Here is a 13,653-nt window from a genome sequence, read left to right on the forward strand (position 1 = left end):
GAATAAATGGTGGTGAAGCAAAAGTAAAAGTGTTGCGAACAACTTCTGTGTTTAATACAGTCCTTTTTATGAGAGTGTTTGCTCCATTGAATACCTGTTTATGTGTATAATGTATCACACAGTGCGCGCATGTTTCTCTGCAAAAGCGTGTTATATGTCGAGTACAAACATATTTGTGATGGCGCGTCCTCGTTAATGTGTCCGCATGTGCGTGTTTGCTCAAAGGAGCTCTTCTAAAGGCGCCATTTTTGTTGTAATGTGCATCCAAGAGTTCATAAGGGAGAGCTAGAAATGCACATGGTGGCACTCATTTGCCAGAAGTAAAAGCTTTGTGGGTGAGGGGGAAATCCCTCCTGCTGGATTTACGCCTTGCCAGAACCGACCCCGTTTAAAAGCCAGTTGGATACAAGAAAGAGAAATGAAACATAAGAGCAAAAACAGGGCGGTGAAAGAGAATATTCACTGCTAGTGCTGCTGCTGCTGCTGCTGCTGCTGCTGCTGTTGCTGGGCTGAGTGGAAAATAATATGATGTAATAAATGGTATGTCAGAAACAGACCTGCCCACGACAGCCGCGTCTGTGTGTGCATGCGTACATACTTTCCAGTGCATGCGTATGTGTGTGTTATAGGCCTCTCCATTAGCGCTCGCATAACATTTGGCAGGCCAAAACAAAGCACACAATCATCAATGAGAACCACTACAGCTGAGGTGATGGTGGGGTGAACCCTTGACAATATGAGCCTAATTACACTCAGTTGTCTCAGAAGGGCCATAAATCAATGCTTGTGGTGAATCCTAAACAACAAAATCAATACAGTTGCGTCTCAATGGCCATAATGAGAATCTGGTTGAAGGTAAGGATTTTAAATCAGCCACATATTGGCTCATTCCAGTGAGCTAAGGCTCAGTAAGGTGTGAAACACATGTTAAATTACAGTATGATGATTAAAACAAAGTAGGCGTTCTCACATGAGGCCGTTTTGTACAAAGTAAAATAGCACAACAGCATTTCATTATGATTAACAGACTAATAATTTTTTTTTCTTGCTACTGTCTATTGTGATAGAGAGTGGTTAGTAATGACCGTGGTACAAGGGCTGAGCCAGACAGAGTCAATGTGAAGAAAAGCGTGACTCCAAATGTGTAGGAACAACATGTAAACTGGTGGAGGCCCTGAACTCTCATTTGTGTTAATCAAACTTCTCTAAATTGTTTGTATAATGAAATTATGGCTGTCAGGGAGGCCTGGGGGACATCAATTAAGCAGATAAGCAAATGAAAATAAATCACTTTTTATCAAATGCGCGGCCGCCCGCCTGTGTGTCCGGTAAACACAGGAAAAACAGGAAGTGATTCTATTCAGCGATTTGAGGGTCCATAAATCCCGGTGACAAGCAATCGGGATGGCTGCTGTGTTCATAGAGCTCTAGAAAACAGTGGGAGGACAGCAAAAACATTACTTCCTCTTCTTTTCAAATGTTACTTTTATTTGTCAGGTCAGATTTTTCAACATTTATGTTTGTTGATGAAATTAACACTGTAACAATACTACAAATAAGAACCTGGGTTTCCTCATTTGAATGGGTCGACATAATTAAAGTATTACTGTGTCAGGCAGCAACTGAAAAAGTAAAGACAAAAGAAAATAATTACGAAGCACTACATGAATGTGTTGGAAACACAATCTGGTCGTCAAATATGTACACTGGGTGAAAGGGACGGTGGGCTGTGCGAGTGCCGCATGGGAGAGCCACAATGAGGCAAGGCAGCGCTGTTAATGGATGTGATCACAGCTTCCTGGTGAATAATGCAGCCCTGCTAATTGACTGGATTAATAATTGATGTGGGTGTGTTCGAGGAGGTGGCGGAGGGAGCTGCGCTGGATAAAGCACATACTGTACAATCGTCTTGTTGGAGAAGACTTTGAATATTATATCTTGTACATCTGTCCACGCCGGTGGTTGGCTCTAAATAACCAGCTTCCTCCCCCCCTATTGATGATGTGACTGCAAGGGGAGGATGTGACTGTGTGTGTGAATCGAAGATGTCAGAATAAACAATCGCCCTGACAACATAATGATATAATGAGCCCCAGCCCCGCCACATGTTTGACGGTTAAAACGACTTGGGCTCATGTCAAGTCCCACAGGCTCCGCAATGTTGATACACCCTACGCCCTCCAAACTGACCGAGGCTGACCCAGAACAAGCCAGCTGCATAAATAAAAGACTGAAATAATGCAGGAATGAAACATAAGGTACTGATATAACAGGGTCAGTTTTTTACAAATGCTTGGCATCAGGTCTGGAGCTCAGTGGTCCAGCTCGAAATCAGTGACAGGAACTAATGTTTTTCACAAGATGATGAGAAAGAAATGGGTGTGACAAAAGAATGGGGCGTAAGAAAAATAGATTTTACTGTAAACTTGATTTATCTGCTGTTCTCGGGGTGTCCAGTTGCCAAAGAATGCATGAAACCAGCTCATAAAAAAGTCCTGTCTTCCTGTCACTACAGGTCAACACCTTCAAGCTACTGTTGTGCTCTTACAGAAAACAATAGGATCAATATGTCAGGGTGTGTTCAAAGGATGTCTGACAATCCAAAAGCATTTGTTCTAGAGTTCAATAGGAGCTGGACACAAAAGAACAGAAAAACAATCACCCTGTCCGATCATTGAAGTGTTTGTTTGACAAAGAGCAATGCAGGAAGGCACAATGTGAAGCTGAAAATTTGGAAATACGGCTGTTGGCCACCCAAACACAAGACATGCACCTTCACAGCAGGAAGTTTAAAACCACAAAAATTTTTATTATTTTTTATTTGTGCAGATTAACCAAATGAGGTATAACGTGTTAATTAGTGAGCTTTAGAAACTGTGGTTGGCAGATATTGTTACCTTTTAGACGGAGCGAGGGAAGCTGTTTTTCCCCAGTTTTCAGTCCTTAGGCTAAGCTAAGCAAGATAGCCAGCAGCTAGCTGTCACCTCATATTTAACAGACAGATATGTCTGTATATATATTGGTATGGATCCCCTGCAAGAGAGTAAAAATAAGCATATTTCAAAAAATGTAGGACTCTTCTGATAAATGGATATTTTCTTCACAGTTGATTGCATAACTTTATTGCGTGAATGTGTCTACTGAAAGCCAGTGAAAAGCTTCTCCTAGATTTTGCATCCATAATTTCCCTGCCATAGTTCATCTCCCACTTCTCTCATGCTGGTCCCAAACGGAGGAAATCTGTTCTCTGCTCCTCTTATTAACATGCAAATCCTCATCTTTAGGAGAAAGGATAATAGTGAAAAAGGAGAAGCCCTTTTGCGCAACTCCAGAGCAGTGAGGATGTTCCTTCCTACTTCTATTAGCTAGACATGTTCCTCTGACAGCAATCTCCCTCCTGTCTAATGTACAGTCAGACCTAGTTACAGTAGCAATTACTAGTATTCAGGTTAAGATTAATTGAATTACTGGGTGGCTTCCCTGCACTCCTCTGTGGGCATATCAATCACGGCCTCTGCGCAACACAGACCCTTTATCACCCTCTTCCATCTTTATGTAAAAAGACGCAGACTGCGCTGTTGCACTCCATCTATCAATAAACTGGTCTGGGGTGGCAAACTCATTTTCTAACACATTCCTCTCTTTAATCAAGCAGCCTGACATTTGGGGGGTAGTTAGTAAAAGCTGTGCGCCATCTTTTCTCCAAATGAATAAAATGATAGTGGAAATTAAAAATAGAGCAGCTGAGGTTGTAATGACTCTTTTTTGACGTTATGAAAGAGAAATAGAGAGTAAATCTGCGATATGTATGAGCTCATAGAATATTTGTGATACATTTGAACTTATACTTTTGTGAAGAGAAATCCTAGTATATAACACTGTCAATGGCTCTTTTGTGCTATGCAACCTTTCTTATTAGAAATACAATCGACTTTGTGTAAAGCGTTTGTTTGAACAGCTGGATTTCTACTTGAGGAACCAGGTAGCTTTTGAAAACCGCACATGCAGTGGATCTGCAGTGCTTCTGTTTGAATAAAATAGCTCTCAAGGCAGATTAAATGCCACTCTGTCATTCTCTCTCCATTCACCGACTCCATTATTAGCTGTTTTAAAAATTGTGCAGGATTTTTGGTCACGGACTATAGTGCTGCCAAATCCTAATCTTCAGCATGTTTTATTTCACTCGTCACCACCATGCAACTCTTTGTTCATCATCTAGTAGGAATATACAGAATACACTGGATGTAGAGGTGCTGAAAGCTCCAAAACAACATCTGAAGGAAATAATGTGTTGGCCTCTTTGTCAGCCATGCCAGAAAAATGCCAATCCCTCATTTCAGATGGACTCCAAGGGCCACACACACACACACACTCGCGCCTGAAGCTTAGCTACAATATAATTCTGTGTTTTGCATGGAGACAGAGGTTGGGCAGTCAAATAGAGGTTGTGCCTGAGGTGCCGTCTGGCATAGCCTATGCCCATGTCTGCAGGGCGGACCCTGCCAGGGCAACTGGCACTGGCCATGCCCCAGTGGAGCAACAGAAAAAGGATGTTTGGTGCCATCCTATCACCACACAGGCAGCTGCAGATAGCACACATGGCAAGTGTGTCAGAGTCCATGCCTTTAAGCACACAGGCAGAAAGGAAAACAATTCCGTGTTTGGCCAGTAAACCTAAAAAAGACCCTTGAAAAGAGTAAAATACTTTCCTGCTAAGTGAATGAAAGTAAAAGGCTGGAAAGACAAACCTCCAACTTCCTTAAGTAGTAAACACTTAAATGTTTTTTAATTTTACAGGGACTTGAAATACAGGACGAAGATGTATGCCAGAAAAAAAATAAATATGTGGTTAAAGTATTTTAAAGAAAACACTACAGTTGGAACGGAAAACGGAGTACCCAAGAGGAGAGGGCTTCCTTCTTTTTATTGGTTCCCAGGCTTTCCATAGCTCCGGTTCTCCCTCTCTTTCTGTCTGTCTCTGTCTTTTTCTCGCCGGTGGAAAATATGGAGGACTCCCTGTCCTGTGATAAAGCTGTTGCCTGTGAGATGGGAAAGAGAGATCCATCACGCTGAGGCGTTGGTTTACCCTGCCAATCCACACCACTGAGGGCTGTAACACGTACATGCTCCATCCATGCATCATTTACCAAGCCCTTCTGTGCCCAAATAACATGGGTTTGGCTGGATGTTTCTGAAATCCTAAAGCACTCTGGCAAATCCTCTGAAAGTCTTGATATGCATGAATTCTGGAGGTTGTTTTGCGGTTTGTTTAGTTCGCTTCTCGAAGAGCGCTGAAACAGTCTGGTCTAAAGCCCCTTGACTCTCCAGTGCCAAATGATAGGGTTACAGTCTCTCTTTGTTTGTGGAAGGATAACACTTAACTTCCATCAACCTTGGACTGCCAAGAAGAAAAAAAAAAAAGAAAAGAAAAATAGAGGAACCGAAATATAGTACAGGAAGAGAATTGCAAACATGATTCTTCCTTCTTTTTTTTTCGTTTCAGTCATTCTGCTTGTAAAGTGCCTGAAGGCAACAACTGCTGTGATATTAGAAAACATTACCTGGCAGGTTTCCAGAAAGTTCAAGGAAAATAAGTCACTGATGTTCATGGGCACTGCTTGAAAACCACTAAAATGGTAAAGCTGGTAAAGGTGAAACTCGATGTCTTGAAAAGGTCAAACATCTCAAGTTCAGAAATGATAATATGATAGAAATGATTACAGCGCCTTGTAGCTTTACAGAGCGGTGTATTTCTGTACAGTCATGACAATAAAAAAGTGACCTCAAGTGCTCCTTTTGAAATATGAATCCCAGAATAAATGCTTCATAATGTAAAGGCTAATACCTCATAAAAGGACCAACAGCTGCTGAGCTGAATGGGCCTGAGATACGACGGGGTCAAACAGGTTGCTGACTAGTGTACACAGAAACCCAAAAGTGAATAAACAACTGAATCCTAGAAACAATGTAACCCGATCTTAATGTTACAGTACCATCTGTTGGCATTGTGAACTCTGAGGGTGGCACATTCTGTGGCAGCCCCCTAGGTGACCCTCCTGACCGTGATCAATCACACTCCCTTTCTGCACATGTTCATCAGAGCTGCTGGAGTTCCTGATCCCTGACACCTGAAATATTTGCACCAAAGTAACCACCGAGCTTCCTTCATCTTGCTAGGTTGCAAGGAGACAACAAACAGCTCTTATTTTAGGTGTGTCAGGTGAATGTGTCAGGTGTGAGCATCTGGTGGAGATCCAGGTGGTGTCTACAGAGCTCCCTGCACCTGCTGCCTGTCCTCACCCACCCATCGGGGGGGCAGATTCCCAGGATGCCAGAGGGCAGCTGCTGACAGGCACTACTTTGGATAGTTCCCTCTCTTCTATCTATCTCCCCTGCATGGGGCCTCCTAGGGTCAGCTGCTAAGGGCATGCAAAGATGTTGGTGGGGGTGGCGGAGGTCAAGGAGTTGGCGAGGTGGGGGGGGGACTACAGTCGTTGGTGGGTTGCATGCCTTCAGCAGGAGGTGAGCGTCCCGGTTTTACAATTATACCCCACGATAATCACTTTCACAATCCTGAGGCAGCTCAGAGCTCATGCTCAGGAGGTCTCTGGTGATCACATTACGTCCGCTGTTTGTTCGCCCTCTACAACCCCACCCCTGACCCCTCCACCTCTGCCAGCTCTCTCCACTCCACCTGCCTTCCGCAAACCTGCCCCTCCGTTAGCGGATGTAGCTGTTCTCCTGAGCCACCTAATTCTGTAACAGCTCTGTTAAAATGTTTTTTTTGCATTTTAGCACACTTTTATGAGTACAGAGATTTGGGGGCTAACAAGATGAAAATTATTTATTGTGGAATGGACTTAAACTTGAGGGTTTTACACACTGGGATGCTCCTCCCTGTATAAAAAAAACTCAAAAACAATACATAAAACATAAAATTCCTCAAAAATAAGTCCCATTGCAACATCCACCATGACAAAACGGGTCCAACTACATTAGAAAATTAGCATCTCAAGTTATTTTAAGGGACCTTTAAATATAGTTCACCAATGTAAAACAGGATAAATCAAACAGGGGATCAATCAGGGGAAATGGATTAAATCTGTTTTTAAATTCTCCTCTGTGTTGTGGAGAAATGCTAAAACAAATAGCTCCTTTCAAGCCTCTATAAAGAGACAATGGAGATACATTTTTAAGGGTTTGCACAGACAGATAATTAACTGCATTCCAGGATGTTCCTCATGCTTTTGGCTAATATGGTTACATGGTTACATAAATCCAGATAAGCAAGCATTTTAGAGTCGGTATAGAGTAGTGCAAAGGGAGCGGGTGGTGAAGACCAAAACTATTTTCAACTCTCTGGCTCTATTTAAAACTCTGAAGAACATGTCATTCCTGTATTCCTGGCTGGGTTACATGCAAGGGCAGCAACGAGTGCCAGAAGTACACTGGAGGTGCTTAAAGTTCGTATGCTGACATAAATACGAACTTATAGTATACATACATACACACACACACACACATACACACACACACTGTTAAATTTGGCCTCATGTTCCAGTTGGTGTCTGGTTTTGTCATGACCACCTGGTGCAGATACACAATAAACATGTACACACATGTCAGTTATGTGTGTTATACAGTTTCCAATATATTTGTGAACTGGTTAAATCATAGGAACTCAGGGTTTAGGGGTATATAGGACTGTCTGGTTTAGAGGGACTGCGACTACAACTTTATCACCCTGCAAGACACAGAACTAAAGAGGTTTTCAGTATTTTTTTCACTATTAAACATCCTGCCTCTTCCATTTAGAGTTGTGTCATGCTTTCCGCCGCTTCCCTCTCCACACACACAGTGTCACGTTAAACGTCAGGCAGCAGCAAACACGGCCAGAGTTTCAACTCTGCCACCCAATTTAACACAGCCAACATCTGAAAAACTTGGAAATCAGCCTCATTTCAAATGCTAGGAATTCGTCAGCTTCTCACAGTCAGCACTTGATAAAAGTAATTTTGTTTTAATTTTAGATTTTTTTTTTTTCTTTTTGAGTTGTGTCAACAAACCCAACTGTGTAGACTAATGTCGGGAAATGCTAATCGCAAATGGAAAAAAAATAAAAGTGGCATTCATGGAATTTAAACACAGACAGGGCACATATTATTATTCCTCACATTTACATCTGGTTCTCGAATTGTATCAGAAACACAGACAGAAAACCTTTGATTTGGTCTGTGTATATCCACATGTGAAGCCGTCTTGCCACACAGACCACTGTTCGGCACAGAAATACAGCTCAGGCTACACAACACTGCCGCTTTCTGACACAAGTCCTCGCTGGGTCACTGCTTTTATGATTAAGACCGTTTTTTATTACCATTACAGAACGTCCTTTCAAATGAAGCCAGTTTTATGAACAGGGAAACCCCTAATTTAATGTGATTCTTCAGTTTTCCTAGCTGAGCACACTCTTTTCATAATGCTTTCTCATGGTTTCAAATATTGCATACGTGAGGGAAAACTTAAGAGGAGAATGTGAAGTGAATATCAACTTTACACAAAGGATTTATTGACATACACTTGTTTATTTCCTGGATATTTATTTATTTTTCAATGTTCTTGTCTGTTTTAGGCCTGTCTGAGCAGATGAAAGAAAAACTAAGAATGTGTGTATTCCTGCACTGAATACGGTTGTGTTTGTTTTTATCTAGATAAATATGTGTGTGGCGGAGTTGGCAGCACCTTGTCCTTATGTTTAACAGGTCACGCGTGTTTTTTTTGAAGGGTAATTAACCCATTATGGGATCTGGTGAAGCCTGATCCACCCGGTCTGCAGACATCAAACAGGAACTGCGGCGGCTGGGTCTAGACAGGTGAAAGCTGGGCGTTCAGTAACCTAAGAAGGCCAAAAACATAATAGTGACTACTCTATGGCATGGACCTCTGCTTTAGTTTACAGTGTTTGTGCTTGACCTCCTTGTTCACTCTGAGTGTCCATTTCCACAACAAAAGCCTACCAGGTTGTGTGTGATTATACAGATACACCGCTGAGAAATGTGTAGTGAAATGTAACACTGACCGACTGGGCAATTGGGCCGGGTGTGGGTTTCCTGTTTAACAAAAGGCCTGAATTTACCAAGAGTACACAACTGGGACTTGTGGAATATGCCTCTGCACAAAAAATGCATTAAAAGATAGAAATATGTTTTATTCAAATAGCTTAAAATATGTTTTCCGTTTAAGTAAATTTGCAGAACTGACATTGCTGCATTTCACTTTAGCCGAGGTACGGTCAACATCTTGGATATGCTATCTGGGAACACCCAAAAAAAGAAACTCATTGAAATGTAAAAAAAAAAATAAATAGATGAAGGTTTTACCAAGATCTAAATAAATGCAGATGTTGAGACAGAATTTTACACTATTCAGATTTTTTGGAAACATAAAAGTGAAGTTAAAAGTTCAAAGCTACCAATGTTTCATGCTCTGACAGCCATGCTGTCAAAACCGGCAACTTTTATCCTTCTCCATAAATTACAGATTTTTGCATCATAGCTTCGGGTGTGCGACTGACTTTTTAGGGCAGTTGATGGAAATTCCCATAACAAGCCAGACAAGTATAATTCTGGGAAAGGCTGGAAAAGGAGGCCGGAGATGTTGCCACGTCACATTAAGAGCTTAGAGGTGCTAAAATATGTTCCACACATTCCCATAGGGACAGAGACGAGTGATTCATGCTGAGGACACATATCAGCCTCGACAATGAACAAAGGGTCTCCTGAGACGGAAGCTTCTGTGTTTGAAGTATTCACTAATGCTAATGAAAGGAATTGCATAATTCAAGCAAATTGGACACAGTGATTAGTCACAGAAAATCTGGCTTTGTTTTGTACAAACACCAACAGATCTCTTTTTTTTTTATTTTTTTTTTTTTATTTAATTTTATGGGCCAGAATTATAGAGTATTCAACATGTACGGGACATGTGTGGAGCTGCTTCTTAGTATTTTGGAGTTTGTTCCTCAACCTCCACACATCAGCTTTTAAACTGTCATGTGTCAGATGAGTTTGAAACTATCAGTACTGTAGCTGTGGCTCCAATTTTGACGAAGGGCTGCTCACGTTTAGCAACGCAATCAGACTGATTTCCTGGTTTTCACAAGCACTTTTGAAGTGCACAACAACACCTCTACATGACCTCGAGCCAACAACTTCAAATGAACGTGACTCAATCAACAGCTTCCACGAAAACACAAAAGCTATCAACAGGAAGACTCTCAGACGTTGTCGAGGAGAACTGACAAGATGAACTCCTGCAGAGTGGGCCGCGCTGCTTTAACAGTTATTTATTCCTCTTTTCAATTCAAAGGTCCTTCTGTTTTAAATGGACAGCATTAAGGGGAACCGGCACTGAGGTCTGTCCTTGGAGGCACGGTCCAAATTCCAGAGAATCTTGGCAATTCCTCGGGATAGATGGGACCCTCATGGATATAAAACCCCACAATGGATGAATAGGTAAACAGAAGGGTGTGAAAGAGTGATGGCGAAAAGAGAATGTTCACTCTCAGAGAGACACAAAGAGGGAGGTGTGTGAGTGGGAGATGGGCGAAAGCCAGGGTGCTTGGGGGAAGAGAGGGGGTGAGTCAGAAGGGTATGAAGGGAGTTGTCGGTGAGCGAGAGTAAAAGTTTTGTCTCCAGGCTTTTGGTGGGTGCTGTGTGTAGTGTTAACTCAATCAAAAGGTGAATTATACCTCCTGAGACACTCAGGTAACCTTTCATTATGGCCCTAATCCTTCTTAATAACAGAGCTGCAATGTCGGCAATGCCCCATTAGACAGAGAACCACTGAAAGGGAGAGCCATTATTCCCCACAGGCCTGTGGAAATGTGAACACACAACACTCACTCACACACTCGCGGTGACAGATGAAATCAATCACAAATTCGACTTGAGCGAGGAAAATGCAGCGCACTCCTCCATGAGGACACTGGGAATTTGAAGGAGAGTAAATGTGTGTTTATGTGGGAACAGAGTTTGTCTGAAGTTTCACTTTTGTTAGCAAAACAGAAACTGATTCTATAAAAGCAAATTCAGACTGAACTGCCTCTTGAGAATAAACAGTTTACAAGGCTGCAAACTTATTTCCCCCCTAAAAGTTAATTAAAAAACACACCTTTTGAAGCAATAAAAGATTTGATGTACTAAATTACAATGTCAGTACAATTTATTCTTAATGCCATAAACACTGTTGGAAATCTATATTGTTTTAATTTATCTGCAGTAAAATATTACCATTTAAATTCCTGTTTATGAAGTGTTTTGTACTTTCTTCTCTTTGTACTTTGTAATTTCTCAATCTCTATCTAAGCATTAAGTTAAGCTCCCGTATATTTTTCTGAAACTTGCCAGAAAAAAAGTGCAGATTTGCAGCAGGTTAAAAATACACAAACTCTGTTAATAATTAAATTATTAAATTATAACAGCAAATGTGATTACGGTCTTAGTTAGATAAAACATGTGAGTTAAATAAAATGCATTAAATCTTACAAAAAACTTTTGAAAAAGTTATGTAGGAAGTGAAGACTTATGTTTAGACATTAGTTTTTTCAGCAAAGTCCTATACTTGAGATAAAGTTACATTAAAATGTTTAGAAAAAACTGAACTGAAACTTGTCTGAAGTTTCACAAGCAGATACAGTTATATGAGGCATTAATTCTTCCATAGAGAAAATGCAAATTGCAACTTGTTTAAAATATTAAATACTCTGATTCATCCTTGTCTTATTTTTCAGACTAATCAAGTTGTAAATCGAGATTCCACCATGGCTCTGACCACAGCAACTTAAAGGCAGTCAACCCTGAAATGTGCATCAAAATGAGCAGCCTGATAACATCTAATGAAAGCAGGCCTAATGTAGCGTAATAAATCAACAGGCTGTCCACGGTGCTTCTTCCAGCAGCAATTAGGCTACTTCTATAAAAGTTGAGATGTTAAATAAAGATTCCTGGCTTATGCAGACCAGTCTTTATCAGTGATGTAGTAGCTGGCAAAGTAAAAAGTTGGAAAAACACAATCTATCATCGTGGCAATTTAATGACTAATAACAATAAACTGAAGTTCAGCCTAGATTTTAAGAAGGACATTAATTAATGTATATTTAATACCAATTTCTACAGTAATGTCAGTTTGATAATATGAATTTGAATTAATGCAAAAAAATGATGTTGGTTAACTCTAAGTTAACATTATCAATGTAATATTAACTGTTCACCTGTACCACTCCAGTCCGTTCTCATAGTTGCGGTCGAAGAAGTGCGGCTCCGCTCCCACTGCTCTGATATCTGGATGAACCCGGAGAAACTCCAGCAGAGCCCGGGTCCCTCCTTTCTTCACCCCGATGATGAGAGCCTGGGGCAGCTTCTTGCTCCCCTCCCCGAGCGGACTGAGTTTACCTGCGAACCTCGGCGATACTTTCCTGGAAGCAACTAAATCCGGAGGCGGCAAGATGTAAGACTCCTCGGGCAGCTCCAAAACCTGGCTCGCGCGCTCATCCGCGAGGACCAGCGAGGAGCGCCGGACGGCCCCGTAGCCCATCAGCTCAGAGCCGGCGGTCCATTCGTACACCAGTCTCTTGGTCCGCAACGACCTCAAGTCCTCGAAAAGCCCAGCAGCCCGGCCGGAGGCGGCTTTGACCGGTGAGGGCGAGGTGGTGCTGCTGCGGTCGGCGAGGCAGTGCAGGAGGAACAGAGAGGTGAGGAGGGAGCAAAGCATGACCGCCGCTTTCCTAAAGATGCCTCGGGATGGGGGGTCCAGTTTACTGATGCGGCTAAAAGCCATACCGGTCCCTGGGTGGTCGGTGCAGGAGCCACAGCCATGCTAGGCACACATTGTTGAGTCCTCTTGCCATGAAGAAACCAAAGAGTGAATCTTCATCCACAATATGCTGTGGAAAACACCTCAGTCTCCACCAAGAAAAAAAAGCCAAATGATACCTGCTGCATACAGGTGAGAAAGAGCTAAGCCCCAAACTGAAAACTGCCAGAGTAATATGCGTACGGGTGCTTGTCAACAGTGTTCAACAGTGATATGCACTCAGGTAATGAAGTCTTTTCTTCCCTTGCTCTGTGTAGGATGCCACCACTAGCCCTGATGTACCAACCGCACGTGTATAGAGTTGTAAACTTGTCTCGCATGTCAGGTTGCTTGACAGGCACCTTTCTGGCCAATGAGATGAAGAGAGAAGCAGACAGGAGCCAATGATTTTCCAGGTAGGCGGGGACGCTGACACAGCCCATCTCAGCCAAATTAGAGGGAATCTTCATGTACACAATAAGGTTGTAATTAAATAATGTAGAAAGAAACATGACAGATACAATTGCAAATTTGCAAAAATACAGACAAACACAAATTTCTATGCATTTTATTTGTTTATTTAATCCTTTATTTAAACAGTAGCATATTTTCCTTGAGATTTTCAACCAAGACCTGTACACAGGAATGAACATATTCATTACAAGCACAAACAAACACACTGAAATTCACAACAACAAACATTATTATACAAAAGTATGCTCCTAAAGGCTAGAACTCACACACACACACACTACACAGACAAATAGAAGCTGCCGTCATGCTTGCAGGGGTAATTTTAGA

General features: G+C 41.8%; 1 protein-coding gene across 1 annotated transcript in view; it reads right to left on the reverse strand.

Annotated features, from left to right (window-relative positions):
* LOC111220296 (heparan sulfate glucosamine 3-O-sulfotransferase 3A1-like) overlaps window positions 1-13,154 on the reverse strand; it is a 29,611-nt gene extending 16,457 nt beyond the window's left edge. The window contains exon 1 of the mRNA XM_022743334.1: window positions 12,272-13,154. Coding sequence (XP_022599055.1) covers window positions 12,272-12,837 — 566 coding nt within the window. The 5' untranslated portion in view covers window positions 12,838-13,154. The remainder of the gene's footprint in view (window positions 1-12,271) is intronic.
* Window positions 13,155-13,653: the final 499 nt, after the last annotated feature.

Source organism: Seriola dumerili, unplaced genomic scaffold (assembly GCF_002260705.1).
Source record: "Seriola dumerili isolate Sdu_G_001 unplaced genomic scaffold, Sdu_1.0 BDQW01000068.1, whole genome shotgun sequence".
Taxonomy (NCBI): domain Eukaryota; kingdom Metazoa; phylum Chordata; class Actinopteri; order Carangiformes; family Carangidae; genus Seriola; species Seriola dumerili.